Consider the following 22302-nt stretch of genomic DNA (forward strand, 5'->3'; position numbering starts at 1 on the left):
CTAGACTGGATTATTGTAATGCATTACTATGTGGTTATCCTGCATTTTCAATAAACAAGCTACAGATCAATATGCAGCTGCAGGAGTTCCTACTAGATCCTACTATGATCACATCACCTCAGTTTTAGGGGGCAGGACTTGTGTGAGTGTATGTCCAGTGCTCTCTTCCACCCTCAATACCACGAATGAGATGAAACCCTTGAGCAAGGCACTGGTGTGTTCACGGTGTGTGTTTGTGTGTGTGTGTGTGTGTGTGTGCACTTGGATGGGTGAAATGCAGAGCACAAATTCTGAGTATGGGACACCATACTTGGCCACACGTCACGTTCTGTCCTGTCCTTTCCTTTATCATCTCTACACTGGCTGTTAAGTTCAGTATTTATAACAAAGTATTGTAAGGCCCTAAATGTCCCAAGTATTGAAATAGTACACTTACAAGTATGCTACTAGTACTGTACACTGAAATTAACATACAACATCAAGTATACTTGGAAAATATTCTTGAACTTTTAAGTTTATTTAATAAAAATGAACTACAGGAATACCTATTTTGTAAGGGCAGCAAAATAATACAGAATATATCATCATAAACACGTCACACCTCTCCCCAAACTGACATTTATATGACAAAATATATGCTGTATATCCTCGCCTTCATTATAGTAGACCATGCAAGTGTGCATTATTATGTGTTCACTTGTTACCCCATAGCAATTACAAAATATGATGATATTGTAATTTTAGTTCAATGGACTAAATGAATGACAAGCGTGATTCTAATTTAAGAGGGTTTAGATCGGGATGTTTGAAAGCAACATTCAAAACCAATGCTAGAGGAAACCGACTTTTGATTTAAAAACCCTTTTTAGATACAGTCCTTGTGACAACTTAAACCATGTGACAAGTATCCCCGGCCGTCCTTGTGTGTTTAAAGCAAAAGTTTAAGTGCTACCTGTTTGATAATGATAATGAAATCCTTTTTACTAAAATACACCAACACCAAATGTGGTTACTGAGCATTTAATGAGCTATTGGATCATGGATGTAGCGATTTGCTCCCATCGGTGGGGTCAAGCTCTGCCATTGAATGATGGGATGTGACTCGCTCCTTTAATTCCAGTCGGGTTCAGGTGCAGGTTTTGTGCAGGCCAGTCCGGATCTTTCAGTAAATCATTTCTGTTTGGACCTCACACAGAAGCATAATCATGCTGAAAAAGTTTGATAGCTTTGTGATAAAGCTGTGTGTGTAATGTAGCATTTCTTGAGCATGTGGCCATATGGTACCTGGTTTGTATGTGCTTTTTATGTCATGCTATATCCGTTTTTACTCCTACACACAGATTACTGTGCCTTTTTTTACTCGATCCAACAATTCACACCTGTAAAGCCACCCCACATAAGCATATTTAAGATACTTGACTTCAAGCAGACCTTTTAATAAAACAAAAACTTGCTGTGCTCAATGTACACTTTTATTTGTTTTACTAAAAACGGGGGGAAAAAGGTCACATCAACATTTACCCTGGTTAATACAGTATACTCAATATCTTTCCAACAGAAATAAAATACACCAGTTTTTAAATTTCCTTTTATATTAAAATATCAAATAGTCTGCAATCTAAGAGTGCTTATGAAGTACATGAAACTTTTCTGCTATAAAGCCAGTGACATTTTTCTGTCCGCTCTGCCAGTGGTCTTCAGCAGTGGAGTAAAAATAATAATAATAATAATAATCATTAAATAAAATCAAAATACAAAGAAGAAAATGAACTTTTGTGTTATCCTGACACTTTTTATCTGACAAGCTGAACATGCAAAAAAGGGCAAATAACACAGATCTTTCTACAGAATAATAAACTGAAGTATCACCAGACACTTCAACTTGCAAAGATGACAGGAGAGCATTTTTCTCGAAATCAAGACATAGTTTTGCATTTTTCCAAGTATAATCTCACTACATTGCATACCACGACTTGTCCCAAAAGCTGTCTGATTTAACTGTTAGTTTCTCTCTTCTACAGTATAATCAAGTCTATACTGACAGGACGTTAAAACAAATAAAAAAATAAACCAAAAATTGCAAATGAAGGACTCCTCAGAGTCTCAAAGTGTACTGAACTGTACAGGCACAATTAACAGTATATATTCATAATAAATAGGGCGATTTTTGGCCTGGATGTACTTGGACAAGGAAGGTCTGGGATTTCAATGTTTTGCCCAGAAGGAAACACTCGCAGCATGAGATGTTTTCAACAAATGCATTTGCTCTTTCTCTCTCTCTCACACACACACACACACACACACACTTACAGCTCACTGTCCTCGTTATCACATGCACAAAGCTTATGAAACAAAACAAAACAAACAAATAATATTTCTAAAACATGTAAATGCTGATGTTTACTGGAATGTCTCTTCGGGAAGAGAGCAATTGCAGTTGACTTCCAGCTGCGGAATCACTGAACTGGGCTTTAGAGGAGACGCCACAACGGATGCAGACATCCCAGCATGCATCTGCAACTCAGACCAACCAACATCCCGAGACACAAACCTTCGGACGGGGACGGTAAACAGGGTGTTTGACGTGGTAGGACGTGTGTTTGTGTTTGGCAGGACACGTGTGTGATAAGTGCAACATCTGTATAAGGTGATGTTGAATCCTGGGCTCGCTCGAGATGGTCCTCCTCTCGTTGCAGCTCTTCTCCGCACTGGAGTGAAGCGTAAGCTCCCTTTACACAAGAACATGATTGGAGACAACAAACGCAGGGGAGAGTGACCACAGTCTCTCGCTGTCCCCCCGCTGGACTGTTGGCTTTGTACACAAAAAAGACAATGTTTGAGAGGAAGGGAGTCTGTTGTTGGGGTTAGACGTCAGTTGAGAAATAGAGTGTGTTCTTCTTCAGCTCAGCGAAGGATATGGGTGGATGCTGCAGGTAGTACAGCAATACCTGAACCTGTGAAGAGAGAGGAGGATTACAGCGATGCAGTGATCCACACACTAACCATACCATCTGTCAAACTGTCAGCATTATTCACCCACACCACTAGATGGTGCTCTAACTCCTGCATGAATGATACTGAGTTTAGTCTGTCAAAAAACTGGAAACTACTACTAGCATGGAACATGTTAGAAGTTCAGAATTAAGGCCCGTTCACACTAAGAATGAAAACTATAAAGTTAACTATATGGACGAAATCTTCTGTTTATAAGCACACACTCGTCTGCTGCTTTAAATTATCCAGCTTGGTTTGGTGTCATTGTTTCATTGTTCTTCAGCTGAGAAAAAAAAAAATCAATCTGAAAGTGTAGATATCGTTTCTCTGTACCTTTATCGTTATAGCTGTGGTGTGGTCTCTGCTGTTCTTTAATACTGAGAACGAGTTTTAAAACTACAACTTTATCTTTATCTTTATCTGTATAGTTATCGTCTTTGGTGTGAACAGGCCTTTAGTGGTGACTGAAGAAGAAGGAATGCACAAAACATTGTGTCCTAACCAGAGGCCACATTTGTATTATAATAACAATAGCAACAACAATAATAATAATTATTATTATTGTAGTAGTAGTAGTAATAATAATACAATTATTGTTATTATTATTATTATTATTATTAGTAGTAGTAGTATTAAGACTATGAGTATATGATAGTTTAAACTATAAATAATAATAATAATAATAACAATGACAATAATTATCATTATTGAGAGAAAGAAAGCACTGAACTAATAGTAGTAACTGTATTAATGATACAATTATTATTGTTGTTGTGGTTAAGAGTTTATAAGTTCCACAGTATTAATATATATTATTATTTTTATTATTAAGAATTAGAAAATGTGAGCTCCAAAGTTATATACACAAAATAGTTTTACACACACACTCACAAAACTCCCAAGTGTCTTCTTTCAAAATATACCAAAATTATGCCCAAAGGGTTCATGTACTGCAATCATTTTAGTTTAGTCATGTTATGGCTGGTTAAGATTCGGTTTCTGATATATCATGAACAAACCATAACAGCCAACATCAACAGTCAAAGAGTCTCTTCAGATCCACTCACACAATAAACATGATGAGTGCACCGAAGATGCCCAGGACTGTGCTCTCCGCCTGAGGTCAGTGTGTTATGACAGTATGGAAATCAAGATGATGGAATAATCACAGAGCACATCGGCATCACTGTAATAATGGTGAGTGCTGATGTGCATCTTCAAACTGTCAAACACACCAAACCACAGCCCATTATGGTGATATATCCGTGCTGGGAAAGACTCCAGGAGTGAGCAGTGAGTCTAGAAGCCAGGACTGACCTGTGCCATGACATCATGTGACCAGATGTCAGAGGCCAGCGTGATGTGGGCCTTACTGCTCTCTGACTCCGACGGTCTCAGCAGAGTGGGGCCAAACACTGTGGCCAAATTATGCAGAGACATCTTATTGACCGGCTCCTTCTCTGCCACCCTGAAATGAGAGGAAACAAACATTAATACAGAACTGAATCACATCTTATTAAATCAACAAGTTGAACACGGTGTATTATAATGACTCGATACATGTACTTTAGCTCAAGTGTGATGTATAGAGTTGGCCAGCAGGTGTCCACAGTGAGCAGTGTTGTTAACTTGAGCATATGCTGTGTCTGTGTTGTGTTAATGGGCGGCAGTTACAGTTGGCAATAAGGCCTCCAGAGAGATTATTTGTGACAGTGTTTATAAACCTGAGGCCTTGCTAGCTAATTGCCGACGTTTCACAGAGATTCGTGTGAAATGCCACACCAGTTTCACACAAACTAAAATAAAACAACTGGGGGTATTTTATGATGGTGATTTAACTGATGTTTGTATAAAGCTGCTGGCTTTAAAGAGTCACTGTCAACAACAATTTAGTTCTGTCTTCCCTTCATTTTAATATATTTTGAAATGTAATTTACTCCCGGAAAAAAGCTGGAATTAATCAGCAGCCATTACTTCAGTCTTTAGTGTCAAATGATCCTTCAGAAATCATTCTGATATGATGATTTGGTGCTCAAGAAACATTTCAAGGTAGAAAACTGTTGTTTTCACTGCTTAATATTTCTGTGGGGAAAAAAAGCTAGGGTTTCTATTCATCAAATGATTTCCACAAAAACATTAGGTAGCAAAAACTGTTTTTAACATTGATAAGAAACAATTACAAATTGAGTACCATATAATTGACAATAAATCAGCATATTAGACTGATTTCTGAAGGATCATGTGACATTGAAGACTAGAATAATGAAGGATGAAAATTCAGCTTTGCCATCACAGGAATTACATTTCAAATTTTAAATTTATGTAATTAATTACATTTTAAAACATTAAGATATTTCACAAAAATTGCTGTATTGTTAATCAAATAAATGTCAAAATGTCCCCACAAGGATAGTGATACCCAAAATGTTTGATTTCATTGGGACATTGTTTGGTTCCCATTAAGAAAACATACTACTAATAAAAAAATCATACTAAAAGATTTTTTGAAAATGTAAAAATGCAGAACGTTTTCTGTGAGGGTTGTGTTTGGGGGTAGGGTTAGGAGATAAAATGTACAGTTTATACAGTATAAATTATAAATCATTATGGAAACCCAACATGAGAGCGTACCTCTTCAGGTGTTCCAGCAGGGTGAGGAATGTGATGAGGTTTGGGTCTGGTAGTGACCGCAGCAGATGCATCATGCAGTTTTCTTTTGCTGCAGGATCTGATAGAGCTGTGATAAAGAGGAGTGTTATTACACCTCAGTCACCTTAATTCTAAATGCCTCTTATTTAATCACACAGTGATGCAGTTTTAAGTGTGAAAAAGATCAAAAGGTGAAAGGTCATACCAATGCCCTCCATGAAGGCCGGGTACAGCCGGTCTGTGAGAAGAGGTTCTGGCAGCTCCCTGAAATACAATTTCAGTGTCCCTGCTATGGCATTAATGTCCATGTCACTCAACATCATCAGGATATCTTTGGTATCTGAGAAAGAAAGAGAGACAGAGAGAAAGAGTAAATGATTTGCCATCGTAACAAATGCTGATGCAGGCTGAGTAATAAGCTCCCGGCATGACATATGACATAATAGTGAGCAACACATGAAGGTACAGCTCTGGATAGTCCCTACAGACTCTGTGTGTGTTTAGTGAACCAGCTGACAGCTGGAAGGGGTCAGATCTCTGCATGGCCTTTCCCACAACACTGCTGCTGCTTTTAGACTCAAGACACAGGCCTCCACTGACCTCACATAACCAGAGACTGATGGGAAATCAAAGCAAAATACTGTATATGTAGTTAGAATAAACGAATGGAGGAAAAGCTCACTAATAGGGATCTGACTAAAAATCACTGTGTGCAATACTGATGCAAATTGCCACCTCGCAAATTGGCTTCCCAGCCAATCAGACTGCAAGGTATCAAAAAATAAAAGGCTCATTTTGCACTTTTGTATGTATAGTAGTTGGATGAGTGTGTGAAGTGTAATTGGTTAAGAGTCTCTTACTGGCGTCAAACGCAGCTTTGAGGGCCTGGATGTCTGTGGCCACTCCAGAGATCCTGTAAATGCCCACTTCATCAATCCCTCTCTTCTCCACCTCCTCAATGCACTGCCGCACAATGTAAGGCACCTTGGAGCGTTCACGCCTGAGGAACAACAACAGGCAAAGTCAATGTACTGTACATGATATAAAAATACAGAGAGAAACTGTGCAGGCTTTGACAAATATTGCTGTTCAATAAGGCTAAATCCACCACAATGATGTAGTGTTTTATGCAGTATATTATGAATGTTTAAAGTCGATCTGAAACTGACATCCAGTTAATTTTTTATTTAATTTTGACTAAACTTTACAAGGTCAAAAAAAGAAGAAGAAACAAATACACAGATGAATCATTCTCAATAAATTCAATAACATGCATTCAGAAAACATGTCAACTTTAAGACTTGAGACTTCACTCACTTTGTTACCACGCTGATTTTAACCCCAAACACACCGCTCTGTTTCTTAGATGGCGTCCTCTTCAAACTCAAGTCTCGACTCGTAAACTTCATGGAAAACTCCACTTTAATCTGAAAAAATTACCTTAAATGAGACATGCGTAGGGCAATAATGCCAAAAATATCAATATGTTTGATGGGAAATAAATTAGTACCCCATTCATTTCTATGACATCCATATGCCAGTTTTTGGACTGCACAGTCTGTGGGTCCAGCTGTAAAGAGACAGAGAGAAATGAGTGTGAGAATTACTTCATCGTTAAACACAGAAAATTCAGATGCAATTATTGCTGCTCAGTACAATGCAAACTCTATTGCCTCAAAGAATATTGTCATAGGTCAAAGGTTAGTGCTGAGAGACCACAGCAGACCAAGAGTCCTGGATTATTATTACATTAAGAAAAATATTTCAACAATGAATACCATTAAATTACCTCCAGAATGAAAAAGGCCTGAGGCTCAGAACAGCCACAGTTTTGAGCATTATAGTACAAAAGTTGTTTATGAGGGTATTTCAGATTTATCAGAGCAATATATCACTAAACACCTGCGTTGTATGTTAAATTTCAAATGTATTCATTTGTATAGCACGCTTCACAACACACATTGTTTCAAAGCAGCTTAAAAATCATTATGCTAAAAGTTCAGTATTTCTTAATGCCTTATAGTTGCATTTAGAATATTAGAGCTAGGTGATAATATGGTTTACATTTTGCAATGATACAAGCAATCAAGCAGTTGAGATTTGCTATATAGTATGCCTGTTTCTACATGCCAACTCCGTGAACATGTGAACATTTTAAACCTACAACAGCAGCTTATTTCTGTTTCCTCTCCCCTTTTTTTTTGATAAAGATGACTCAAAATCATTTTGCTATTCTATCTAAAAATTCCCAAGCAGTCCTTTCTATAAAAAAACCCTGAGAAACTCACAGTGGAGTTCTTCCCTTGTCATTACATATCCAGAAAGTTAATTGTACTGCTGCATGAGAGCAGGAGTCCAGCATAGATGAATCAAACCTGAATGAAGCTCTATAATGAACACAGCCTTCACTGAAACACAGCACTACAAACACAAAATAAATCGATGTAAGAATCACTACATCAATGAGCTGGATGTGAGTGACAAAACTGTTATATTCAGAGATCAGGCCATTTGGAGTGTTTAGTATTACCCATAATTCATAAGAACTCACACTATGATATTTAGGTACTTTCGAGCTACCGTCCTGTAAACATTTAAGGAAAAGCACTCTAGACAAAATCTGTGCTGTTTCCATTACCACACAACTCTCTAAGGAGAGCAGACTTACACTCTCTCTCACATACACACTGGTTTCCCATGCCACATGCCACATGCCACAGACAAGATGGATGATGGGAAGGGCTATCTAGGGAGGACCCTTAAACTAATCTGTCAATCAAACCCAAAGGTAAGATACACAATAATAAACAACCTGACAGCCTGGACCAAATCCGAATCCAGTTACTGATCACTGTTAGAAATCAACTAAATATGTTGTGCTGTTCCACACTAAGACTCAATCCAAAGCAATTTCTGTGCATATGCATTTAATTAAACTTCACTGACAATCAACATGAAGTTGGCTGACGCATGAGGAAACAAACAGCACACATGCTGACAAATCTGTCATAAAATTAACATTTACAGGAAAACGTGTAGGTTGAGTAGCTTTTTATGAGAACGTCTGACAAGGTCCGTCAAGCACATAAAACTGCATTAGCTTGTATCACTAAAATCAGTTCTCTCAATACAATTAGTGGGCAATCATCATTACTGATGTTGTTTATACACATATTAGGGCTATAATGAGATTCTTATCGGATATTTATGGAAAGCTGCAGCCTTGTTATTATCTCACTGCTAAACCAATATGACATGTTTACACCAATTAAAATAACAGGGTAATAAATGGATATTTTGAGATCAGCGGTGAGAACGCAAGCGAGTCTGGTGGTGGTTAATCCAAATCAAATTGATATTTTCTGATATTTTAAGAGATGTATTGAATGTATTGACCTTGACACAGACATGAGGGTCTGCAGGGGTCTCTATGATATCTTTTTATTATTATATATAATAAACTGCTTTTCTAAGAATTTTCTAAGAAATAACGCATCGTAATAAATCACAATTATGTCAAACTATTCAATAACATAAAATATGTGTATTCAAATCATCATAAATGTATTTTTGAAGATCTGGACATATAGGTGAGAGTCAACTCATTGACCCTCTGATAAACTTTTTACTCATACGCATGTCAAAACACATTTCATTAAAACCGTTAATGAAAATAACAGTATTTATCACTCCAAACATTACTGAAAATCATATTCTTCTGCAGTGTGAATATAGCCTTAAAGATGCCAAATATCTATGGCACATGCCCTTTACTTGGGCCCTTCTCTAACCTTCTGGTGCTTCTCACGGTACTTTATTAAAAATTTATGGAATCAAACGGGTCCATGATATGTCTAGAAAATCCTTTAATACAGCTAAACGGCTTACCCTTACAAAGACTCGCCTTGTAGACACCTCATCTGCCCAAGTGCTTTCCTCCAAATTTTTTATAAATGTCCTGAGGGATTTCACCTCACATCACCCCACAAACACCAGTTTTCACTTTCCTCTGGGAAATCTCAAAGTTTTGGATAAAAGAGCTCAAAACGAATGTCTATAGGATTATTTTAACAGCGTACTCAATTGATTCCCAATAAGCCAGACCGGATGATCATGCTAAGGTGGGGTGAAGGTCAGAGAAGAAACTTATTCTCATCACTCTTAGCATGGGCCAAACGTCTTCAAGACACCAGTCAATAGTACTGTATCTTCAATGTCCTCATTAAACTGCTCAGGGATTGCACAACCAAAACAAAGATAGAAGCTCCTCAGCTCTGAAATGTTTTGAATTAAGAGCATCTGTGCAGACCTGACAATGAGGTTTGTGTGTCCTGATCCAATAGCTTTGAAAAGGAGAGAATGAAATTCTGAGGAGCTCTGGTCCATGACAACCTCAAACAATCCCTCTAATAACAGCCACATGGTGATTCATCTTGAAAATATGATCAATTCCAAAATGATACTGTGAGAAAAAAGGGAAACACTTACAACAGTAAATATCCAGAAACCATATTATCAAGATAAAAACAAAATCATAATACCATACAATGTGTTAAAAAAAAAAATGCCCAGAAAAAAAAAAAGATGTTACCAAGGCACATATTCAAAAAACAAAGTAGTATCACAGTACGTATCCAGAAAATATTACTTTGACACATCGGAAAACACACAGTATAACTAAACCTACAAAAAGCATTCTTTGTATTCTTGGAAGTACCATGTAAATACCATAAAACATAATTTAACTACCTTGGAACAATTTTAAGTACAGAATATTTATTAAGTACCACTCTATTACCATGTGATTCAGCACCATAATCATTGAATTGTACTGCAATAGTACAGCTCTAAAAAACAAGGTATTACCACACAGTGAAAAAAATGTGGTATTATCACAACACATGCCCCGAAAAAACATAGTGTTCCCATGATACACACTGAAAACACATAGTATTATTACAGTATTAAGAAATATTTATTTCCAAAATGATGTTAGAGTCACTATAAAGCACATCCTGCACTGAACTTTGGAGATACAGATCTCCATTCCGTTCTCTTCTTTCCTGCCTTCTCATTCAGCGTGTCCCCCACCGCCCACCCGTCTCCCTCATCTCCCTCTGTTCTGCTAGCCTGCTGCTGTACGGAGCAGAACACGGTGTTCTCTGGCCGGCCTCTCTCTGCTCAGAGGATCCTTACCAAGAACAAAGGGATGAAGTACATGATACCAGTGCATTTGTTACAAATACAGCAGACACACGAGTCCTTGTTATAACTATAAAGTCTCACTACTCCTCTGATTATACACACACAGAGCTTTGATAAGAGCCGCTGACTGACAGACTGCGCATTTTTCGGCCAACTTAGGTTACACTGACCTCATTGGCCAATCATGCTGCTCTCTCTAGAACATATCGCTGGAGAATCCTTTAAAAGCATCAAACAGATAATGCAGGTAATACCGTCTCAGTCGCAATTATACCACTTTGTTTGATCAAAGAGAAATCAAATATTTAATTCACATTCCTCAAGTAGAGTTTAAAAGCCTGTCACTGTCCCTTTTTCTCTTACATTCCCTTCATCTCTCTCTAGCAATGAATTCCACAGTGTATTTTTAAGCCATTGTACCATGACAATCATTTACAGCTTGTATTGTTTGAGACAATCAAACAATTGCATAAACACAGTGAAATGTGACTGATGTATTGTCATATTTTATTACCATGGTTTAACTCTGAAATATACACTACTGTGGGGTTTGTAATATTGTTGAAAGAAATAACTACTTTCATTCAGCAAGGACGCATAAACTTAATGACAGTAAAGACATTTATAATGTTACAAAAGATTTCAGTTTCAAATAAATTGTTCTTTTCATCTTTCTATTCGTCAAAGAATCCTGAAAAATATAGACAGTACCACAAAAATATTAAGCAACAGAACTAATAATAATAAGACATTTTTCTTGAGCAAATATTCAGCATATTCCAATGATTTCATGTGAAACTGAAGACTAAAGTAATGGCTGCTGAAAATTCAGCTTTGCGTCACAGGAATAAATTACATTCAAGAATATATTAAAATACAAAAGTGACTTTCAACTGTAATAATATTTAATATGGCTGTTTTACTGGATTTTAATCAAATAAATGCACCATTAGTGAGTTTAATCATCTTCTTTCAAAAACATAAAAATTCTTATACCAACCTCAAGCTTTTCAGCAAGGACAGGAATAATAGCTAATGAGACTTCAAGCTCATAACATCATTTCTTTGTCCCAGCAATGTAGGTTCAGTAAGAGTGCAGAAAACATTGTCAAGAGTATTTTAGTGTCTGTCAGCAAGGGCAGAAGAATCCAGGCACTGAAGAACCGATATTGGAACCAAATGTCATGAAAAACTCATAACAGAACAGAAAATGGAATTGGTTCAGAGGAAAACCATTTCTCAAATCTCATCTCTATTCAATCAGAGGTTGCTTCCTTGAAGAAGTCAAAACAGTCTTTCATACAGTATAACGTCCAGCGTGTCTGAATGAACGGAGGAAGTTTTGTGTGGCTGGTGTAGCTCTGTGCTCGTCCTCCTTGCATAAAGAGCCTTGGTATTGCATAATAAAGCTTAACGCATGGCTGAAGATGTAATGTGACTCATGTTGTGAGCAAACACGCACGAATACAGCAAAAACACAACTTGTATTTATGCCGCTTTGTTTATACTGTAAGAACCCACAGGGAGCAATGCAGGCTAAAGCACTAAAATAAACACGACAAACAGCTTTGTTCAACAAGCTCTCAGTAAAATATCAAACCCTGTTTCATAATGTCCTGACCACCCTATTTTTCATGACTATATGGCACGCTACAGCCAGACACCTAGCGTTACCCTTCACGCATCTCTATGTAGCATGCGGCTAGTAGTTACAGCTCTCACTCTGGAGAAATCTTGGCGTTTGTAAGAAAACGTGCGTTTGCTCAGTGTGTGGTGTGGGAAAAAGCCGTAATTACTGTGGTATTCGGAGGTTGGTGTGGAGGTCAGACTGATGTTTGCTGTAGTGTTCTGATGTCACAGGCTCGGCCTGCCGGGCTGGACTGGGCCTCTTCCAGTAAACTTAATCACACAGGAAATGCCAATAATCTGCTGACTCATAAACATGGTCATCAATGTCTCACACACATCTTTTACTATCATCATACATATTTTTGTACAACATATTTAGAGCTCTTCCATATAAGGCATGTAATAACAATACTTGTGACTGTCCTTGTGACCGAAGTACTGGCGGTAATACCACAGAACTTTGATATATACCATAGTACTGAATGATTATCATATATGGTTCATATACTATGGTAAAAAGCATTTATTTTTACCACAGAGCACCATTTACAGTAATATCAAGGTCCCAGGTATTACTATAGTACAGTACATTTTTATAAGGGAGGTTTCTTCAAAGAACACAATAGCATAATTATAAAACATGGTACTGCTTTTGTAAGTAAGTATCCAAAAAACATGACCAAAAGGTTTTTGTTTGTGTGAGACTGCTAAAAATAGAACTAAAAGTAACTACAGAAACTAAAAACAACAATCCCATGAGTCAAGAAATCCAGCTATCGTAAATACCTTGAAAGTTATGGAGCATAAGATACATTTTTAAGAGACTGTCATTACCGTTAGATGCTAATGTCTCTGTTGCTAATAAATGCAAGCCAGTTAACCTAAAAGAAGACCGTGGCATAAATCAAGCTAAACATCTGCTAAAAGAGAACCATGAATAACACAATTCCTCATGGACCCATTCGGTTCAATTGCACAAATTATCGTGAAACAAAACGTGAAAGAATTACTGAACCAGACAAAAACAGTCCAAAAGCATAACCTGTATTTTTAACATAGTACAAACGTGTACACTGGACACTATAAAACAAAGTAATACGGAAACATCCAGTGCCACTTAACTGTATAAAGAAGAAATCCAAGCAGGTCAACAGCTGTTGTGTCCAGTAACGGACCTCACCATCACCCTCCTCCACTTCATTAGCCCAATAAGCAAGGCCGTGTGGGGGTTCAGCAGCCCCTCATAGGGGTCTGGTGCCCTCACACTGGCAGAAGATGATTTATGCAGGTGATAAAAGCATCCATTAGCATATAGCTGGCATTTAAAGGCCTTTAAAGAGGAGCAGGGTTCATCAGTGGTTCAGTCATTAGCATGTTATAACCAGGAGCAGCGTTTGTGGAGCAGTATAGGCTGGAGAGAAGATAGTTACAACCGAGGATGGGTTCATCTCTGGGGACATATTCTTCTTCTTGTGCATAATATATCTCTTTCACACAGACCCTCCCTCCTTCTGTTCTTTCTTTCCTTTGAAAGGAGGAACAATTTCGGCTTCGCCACAAGGGGCACTATGGTGAGCATTAGTGTGTCTTCTTACAATCAGTTTTCTCTTTCAGGTCAACTACAGCCAAAATGTACTGAATACAGCATAATAGCATATGCTCCTCGAGTATTATATTTGTTATAGAGGTAGTTAAAGGTGTGTAATCATTTACCCATCATTCACCCCTATGCTGTTCCAAAACTGTATGACATTCTCTCTTCTGTGGAACATAAAAGAAGTCAATGAAATAGAAATACTGAACAGTATGTACAAATTAATTACACTTCCAATGTGTTGGGAAAGTATTTGCATTTGTGCTTGCATAAAAAGCAGTGATTCTCAACTGGTTTTGGTTCAGGACTAAGATTTTATATTGGATTTTACATTAAAGGAGAAGTTCACTTCCAGAATGAAAATACAAGCATTTGTGGTTAAAAAGTATATTATTATTATTATTATTTTTTAAGAAAATTACTGATCGTTTCGCTAGATAAGACCCTTATTCCTCAGCTGGGATCGTGTAGAGCCCTTTGAAGCGGCATTGAAACTGCAATTTGGACCTTCAACCCATTGTCTCCTATTGAAGTCCACTATATGGAGAAAAATCCTGGAATTATTTCCTCAAAAATCTTAATTTCTTTTTAACTGAAGAAAGAAAGACATGAACATCTTGGAGGACATGGCGGTGAGTAAATTATCAGGAAATTTTCATATGATAATGTGCACTATGGTTTTGGACACCACTACAAATGGCTGTTTCCTCAAATAGTGCACTATGTACCTTTAATAAAGGATTTAGGGGGCAATTTTTAGACACAGCAAATATTTCTGGCCTGAAGGGTCAAACTGGCAGTGTGTTCTGTTGAGATTTACATTTATCAAATGAAAGCGCGTCTGTGGAGGTCAGACATTATAAGCAGGTCGTGAGACAACACTGGAATCATTCATGAATATATCAAAGGAACACACTCATACAGATAAACACACTCTCTCTAGGCCACAAAGACTCATTCAATATTAAGTCAATGAGACTGGCCATCTGTGAGAGAGTGTGTTTCAAAGCATTTTAAAGTGCAAATGACTGCAAAATGAGGTTTGTTTATAAATGTAATTGGCGGTAAGTGGCAATTACGTGTGTATCTATTACACCTGTGTCTGAATATGAGCGTACATGAGTAACTGTCTGTGTCTACATTTAACAGACAGTCTTTATGTGTCAATACCTGTGGGAAGGCAAAGACAAAGACAGGGTGTGTCTGTACAGTGTGTGTATGTGATTTAGAATTCCTCCAATCAAGGAATATGTTACCAGATCAAATTAATACAGAATGATGTTTGAGAAACAACAGAAGGAGAGGAAGTCAAAAGAAAGACAACGCAAGAGACAGAGAGCTTCAAAAGAGCATGTGCTTGGCACATGGAAAGACATGGGTCTTGCTTTGTTGTGTATTAAATGTATTATCCTAGAGTCACAGTAATGTGTGTTGAAGCTACATCTCAGGGGTCTTTGTCTGTAACCTGTCTCTACAGTCAGTCCTGGGTCAGTGGATCAGGAAGAGCATTGACCTGACTGGACAGAAGACACAGAAATATAGTGGAGGCTAAAATGCTTTGTTCTTATAGCCAGAAAAACTATGCACATAAATTACTGCTCAAAGTGCTGGCAGGGCAAATACCCCACGTGGAGAGACCTAGATTTCGCCAACTCACATCGGCACACAAACACACACACACAGCTGCACGCACACCTACTCCCACGGTTACATGCAGAGTGTGAAGACACTGATCTCATCACAGCAGAACAATCATTCAGCAACACTGAACACTGAGCTAGAATGAATTAGATCATGTGACATACACCAGTGCCATTCCATCAATGCTAGTCACACTAGAAATGACACTGACGAGCAATCCTTCTTTCTACAGCAGGGGTCCCCAACCTTTCTTGCTGTGTGAAACTTTGATTTACACTACCGATCAAAAGTTTGAGGTCAGTAAGAATTGTTTTTAAAGAAATCTAAACTTTATTTTGCAATTGGGCCTTAAACTATTACAAAAGATTTCAATTCACACACACACACACTTACAGTAGAAATGTTTCTTGAGCAGAAAATCAGCATATTAGACAGATTTCTGAAAGAGCATGAGACACTGAAGACTGAATTAATGACTGCTGAAAATTTTACTTTGCCATCACAAGAATAAATGACATTTTAAAAGATATTCAAATAGAAAACAGTTAATTGTGATACTTCAAAATTACTCTAAATTTTATTTTCAATTGGGATGTCTATCACAATCACACAAATCTCCTGCAGTTCCACCATCAAAACCTCCATTTGCCTGAAAAATATTGGATTTTGATTCTGCCTCAGTGAATAAAGATTCATAGGTTCGTTTAGAAACCATGCTACAAATCACAGCAACTTTGGTCCTATAAGAGCCTCTGCAATTGCATGCTGGTGTTGTAATTATTAATAAAAGATTATTCAGTGGTGTGTGTGTGAGTAAAGGTGTGATTAACTGACCTCCATCAGTGGGTGGGTGATACTTGCCAGGGGCTCTGAGGACAGCAGGTTAAAGTGATAATTAACCTCTAACTGCAGCCAGCCCACACACACGCACACACACACACACACACACACACACACACACACACACACACACACACAAGGTTTCTGTGAATTGTGGCTTTCCATAAACTTCTATTGTTTTATAATGACCAAACAATAATGTTCTGATAAACATAATTTAGTATTTTTGTGGGCCAGTCCCCACAATGTAATTTCAGGTTTTACTATCCTTGTAGCATAATGCTCACAAACACTACAGTCCAACAACGCTGAACACACTCATAAAACAAGAGTGAACAAATCACCAATGTATAAAAGTAAAGGAAGGAGGAAAGATGTACTTCTATTACTATGAATTACCCCAAAAATATATTTAAATGGCTTCATGTTCAGTAACGTTGTATTACGTACTCATCTTCTGAAGAACAAAATATATACAGGTGAAGAAGAAAGCAGTTACAAGAGAACTGATCAGCTACAAAGATGCAAACACCTTTCACCAAAGATACCAGACAAAATAATTTTAAAGGATCAACATTCTGCATTTCATGTCCATAAACCGTGACTTTCAGTCAGTTTAAGACCAGGAAACAGACAGAAAATAGACTGAGAGAATAAGAGCAGAAGCTGCAGAGAGAGGAAGTAACAGATGGAGAGAATGAAAGAGTAAGTGACCTTTTGTCGGAGCAGTTTACTGCGCACACGGCCCCACAGTTTGGCGCCGGTGTTGGTGTGTCTTTTGATGGCTGAAGGATTGTCCACGCAGCAGTGCTGCTCCACGCGCTCACACACCGAGTTCAGATTACAGTCCGTCACCACGATCTCTGTCATCCTGACTGTGTTCCTCTTGCAGCCGCACACAAGGAAAGAGAAAGGGCACTGACACCCAGAACACCAGTAGAACGATTCCCAACGTAAAACCAAACTCTTCCCAAATTCTTCACAGCAAACTGATTAAAAATATGTTTTTAGAAAATAAAACTTTTTTCTTGGAGTTTACAAGACAAAATTCTTCACTTTTTGTGTCTTACGTGCTCTCTGAGGAGGGAGCGATTATAAGAATGATTAAAAATCAGCTGCGAAATGAACCCTGTGAAATAAAGGGCTCATTTCTGGAGGAAAGTAAACATTGCCATGCTTTTGTCTTTTCTCAGGTTTAATAACTGAACTATAGATCCTTCACTGGATATTAAAGTAACGCTCTCCTCTGCCTGCATCTCTCTCCTGCTGCTCTCTCCTGCGCTCTTCTCAACATCTGATCTCCAGAAAACACAGAGACCGAGAGGAAGAAAGAGTGGGAGGAGAAAAGGAGAGAGGGAGGGAGAGACGGAGAGAGGGAGTGGGTGAGTTGATTCTATCACCAAGCAGTTTTTAAGTCTCCAGATGCGAGACGGAAGGGGAGTCATTCTTTGTGTGCTGAGTTACCTCAGTATCTCACAAAATGTGTCAAGAACATTTAACCCCCAAATGAAAAAAATATTATTTAAAGAAATTATGTTTTGCATAAAGAAAATAATGCCTTTTTTCATTGTGACATTTTATAACAAATAATATTCCCACAATCAGATCAGTATTATGCAATAAATAAATAAACAAACCAGCTGTGATGTGTAATGCACATTATATGCAAAGTAGGGGTCGACCGATAAGTGTTTTTCAGGGCCGAGGCCGATACCGATTATTACAGTTCAAGTAGACCGATAACCAATATCTAATAATACTGATATATACTGTATATGTCTGGTGTAAAAATGAAAATTAATGTCAAACTTTAGAATAACAAAAACTTTCTTTAAATGCTTTTGAAAATGACCAATACCGATAACCATAAAAATGCTTAATGTCGGCGTCGCTAATCCGTCGACCCCTAATGTAAAGCATGTGTAGTGTAAAACCGCACGTATAATATGCAATAGAATTTTTGAGTGTATCATTTTTTTTATACAAAATTAATACTTTTCATCAAGGATTCATTATTATTCATTATATATTACAAAACAATTCCATTTAATAAATGCTGTTCTTTTAAACTTTCATCGAAGGTTATCGAAACATTATTTCAAATGTTTATTTCTTTTAATTTTGATGATTATAACTGACAACTAAGGAAAATCCCAAATTCAGTATCTCAGAAAATTAGAATATTACTTAAGACCAATAAAAAGAAAGGATTTTTAGAAATCTTGGCCAACTGAAAAGTATGAAAATGAAAAGTATGAGCATGTACAGCACTCAATACTTAGTTGGGGCTCCTTTTGCCTGAATTACTGCAGCAATGCGGCGTGGCATGGAGTCGATCAGTCTGTGGCACTGCTCAGGTGTTATGAGAGCCCAGGTTGCTCTGATAGTTGCCTTCAGCTCATCTGCATTGTTGGGTCTGGCATATCGCATCTTCCTCTTCACAATACCCCATAGATTTTCTATGGGGTTAAGGTCGGGCGAGTTTGCTGGCCAATTAAGAACAGGGATACCATGGTCCTTAAACCAGATACTGGTTGCTTTGGCACTGTGTGCAGGTGCCAATCCTGCTGGAAAATGAAATCAGCATCTCCATAAAGCTTGTCAGCAGAAGGAAGCATGAAGTGCTCTAAAATTTACTGGTAGATGGCTGCGTTGACTGTGGACTTCAGAAAACACAGTGGACCAACACCAGCAGATGACATGGCACCCCAAACCATCACTGACTGTGGAAACTTCACATTGGACTTCAAGCAACATGGATTCTGTGCCTCTCCACTCTTCCTCCAGACTCTAGGACCTTGATTTCCAAATGAAATGCAAAATTTACTTTACTTTCATCTGAAAAGAGGACTTTGGACCACTGAGCAACAGTCCAGTTCTATTTCTCCGTAGCCCAGGTAAGACACTTCTGACGTCTCTGCTTCAGAAGTGGCTTGGTAGCCCTTTTCCTGAAGACGTCTGAGCGTGGTGACTCTTGATGCACTGACTCCAGCTTCAGTTCACTCCTTGTGAAGCTCTCACAAGTGTTTGAATCAGCTTTGCTTGACAGTATTCTCAAGCTTGCAGTCATCCCTGTTGCTTGTGCACCTTTTCCTACCCAAATTATTCCTTCCAGTCAACTTTGCATTTAATATGCTTTGATACAGCACTCTGTAAACAGCCACACCTTTCAGTAATGACCCTCTGTGACTTACCCTCTTTGTGGAGGGCGTCAATGTTCATCTTCTGGATCATTGTCAAGTCAGCAGTCTTCTCCATTATTATGGTTTCAAAGAACAAGAGATACCCAGAATGTGTACTGTAGGGATGGTCATTTATTCAAACTCAAATGTAAATATTCTAATATTTTGAGATACAGATTTTTGACTTTCATGAGCTGTAAGCTCTAATCATCAAAATTAAAAGAAATAAACATTTGAAATATATCAGTCTGTGTGTAATGAATGAATATAATATACAAGTTTCACTTTTTGAATGGAATTAGTGAAATAAATCAACTTTTGATGATATTCTAATTATATGACCAGCACCTGTATTTCACCTTTATTGTAAGCCGCTTTCTCCTCTGTCATTTGAACGACCGGTTGACTTCCTGATTCTATGAAACCACTCCCTCAGAAACAGGCAATGGGCTCAGATTGGTTAGTTGGGCCGATGTGTTGTGATTGGCTAAACTGCGTACTGCACATTGTCTGGAAACGTTCACGCCCATTACCTTTACGGGCGAAAGTTGCATGTGCTCCGGTCAAATGTAAATAATGGTGTCAATATTGCCGTATCAGTTTGAGCCAGAATCAGACCCAGAAAGCAGTAATGAAGAGAGTCAAGCAGAACTTCCGCAAGCAAAGCTCTTACAAAACGTTTCTGAATGGAAGTTTGCTGTTGTGATTACATATAATTTTTTGAAGTTTGTACACGTTTGTCTTATACACATAAAATAACATCGAACTAACTGGCTACTATAACCAAAAAGCGTTGGCTTGTGTTTACGTTCTTGATCAAATTGAAAAATTACGTCATAAAGTATACATGGAAAGTACATTTACAAATTCGGGTCCAAAATGTTTGTACGCGTTTGTCATAGACACACGAATTAGCATTTTTCTAACTGGCTACTAAAGCCAGCGTTGGCACTTGTTTACGTCCTTGATAAAACTAAAGCATTACGTCTGAAATTATACATGCAAATACATTTAAAATTATGAAATCTTACTTACAGGTTGTGGCCCAACAACTGCTGCCTCTGTTTTTAAAGTTGGAACCGCTCCACGTTTTAGTAATAGTTTCTGTGTGAATTAATCTACACATTGAACTCGTGTAGATTCTGGAAGCTGTCTTCCGTAAAATGCGCAGCACAGAGAGCTAAATTAGGATTGTAATTGTCAGGAACATAATCAAACATAAATTTGAACCATTGTTGACTAACTACAGCATCCGTAGGAAGCCCGAACACAGAAGACCTGACTGCTGGGTGAAAATAACACAGTTTTGACGGCATGGCTACAACTCTCCACTATAACTCTTCCTCTTCGACAAAGCCGCAGAACATGGCCTTGCCCCCTTTTTTGCATGTTCCGGAGGGAGGGGTTAATGCAAATTTATGGGTTTGTTACGTATGCAACCCGGGAAGTATCGTTGTAGTCCCATATGAGTCGTTTTTGTAGGCATTAAACTTCCTGATTTTTAAAAGACGATATCTCCGCTTACTTTGAACTTTCAGCGCAGCAACTTTGCAGATACTGTTCATGCACCAACAGCAACATTACACACTATTTAAAATGAAAAAAGTGAAATCGCAGTAAACCACCCCTTTAATAACAAGAAGAAATGTTTCTGGAGCACCAAATCAGCATATCAGAATGATTTCTGAAGGATCATGTGACACTGAAGACTGGGGTAATAGCCGTTTTAAAAACATTTAAAAAATGTTACAGGCCCCAAATTTGTAAACAGCAGTGTATATATAATTATTTATTTATTTATATGGTCACACTTTATTTTAAGGTCCAATTTTCACTATTAACAAACAATTAACTATGATTTTTGCCTCAATAAACACCTAATTTGTTGCTTATAATAGTTAGTAAGGTAGTTGTTAAGTTTAGTTATTGGGTAGGATTAGGGATGTAGAATATGGCCATACAGAATATGTGATTTATAAGTACTAATAAACAGCTAATATGTTAATAATAGGCATACCAATAAGCAACTAGTTAATAATGAGAATAGGTCCCTATACTAAATTGTTACCATTTATATTATATCCATTATTATTTATTCATATTTATATGAATATATTCATATTCATTTATTTACAGTAATAGGAGTAAAATGAAAACAAACTATAATAATTGTACGTAAATGTACTTAATTGTCACAAAATTAATGTTAATCACACAGAAATCTTACTGGTCCCCCAAAAATTCTTATTTAACTTGTCATATTTCTGTTTTGATTTTGAAATATGACAGATTTTCCTCATGTTCGCCCACAAACCCCATTGAGACCTGACCTGAACCACCACACTCCCTACTTCACTTCAAAAACACCACAGACACAAAGTTAGAGACAAAAATATCTTTAAAGTTTGCGCGTCAGTGAACACAAACACATTTCATCATCTGACACTATTGTTACAGAGCACATTCTCTGCTTCTGTAATCTCTGCAGTGTGTGTCACTGGGAGCTTGAGGCGACCATGCCTTGTGGGTGTTGGTGTATATATGTTGGTTATGTAAGCAGGAGTGGTG

At 37.7% G+C, this 22302-nt stretch overlaps 1 protein-coding gene across 5 annotated transcripts in view; it reads right to left on the reverse strand.

Moving 5' to 3' along the window:
* Window positions 1–1433: 1433 nt before the first annotated feature.
* Window positions 1434–22302, reverse strand: part of abr (ABR activator of RhoGEF and GTPase) — a 178314-nt gene continuing 157445 nt past the window's right edge. For 4 of the 5 annotated variants that reach the window (XM_058774893.1, XM_058774894.1, XM_058774895.1 and 1 more), the window contains 7 exons: window positions 7154–7213; window positions 6961–7070; window positions 6504–6643; window positions 5849–5983; window positions 5626–5731; window positions 4312–4462; window positions 1434–2954 (listed from right to left, as the gene is read on the reverse strand). In XM_058774893.1, coding sequence (XP_058630876.1) covers window positions 2865–2954; window positions 4312–4462; window positions 5626–5731; window positions 5849–5983; window positions 6504–6643; window positions 6961–7070; window positions 7154–7213 — 792 coding nt within the window. In that variant the 3' untranslated portion in view covers window positions 1434–2864. Of the gene's footprint in view, window positions 2955–4311; window positions 4463–5625; window positions 5732–5848; window positions 5984–6503; window positions 6644–6960; window positions 7071–7153; window positions 7214–17266; window positions 17833–22302 lie in introns of those variants that run through there. The other variant, XM_058774897.1, reaches the window with a different exon arrangement.

Source organism: Onychostoma macrolepis, chromosome 05 (genome assembly GCF_012432095.1).
Source record: "Onychostoma macrolepis isolate SWU-2019 chromosome 05, ASM1243209v1, whole genome shotgun sequence".
NCBI lineage: Eukaryota > Metazoa > Chordata > Actinopteri > Cypriniformes > Cyprinidae > Onychostoma > Onychostoma macrolepis.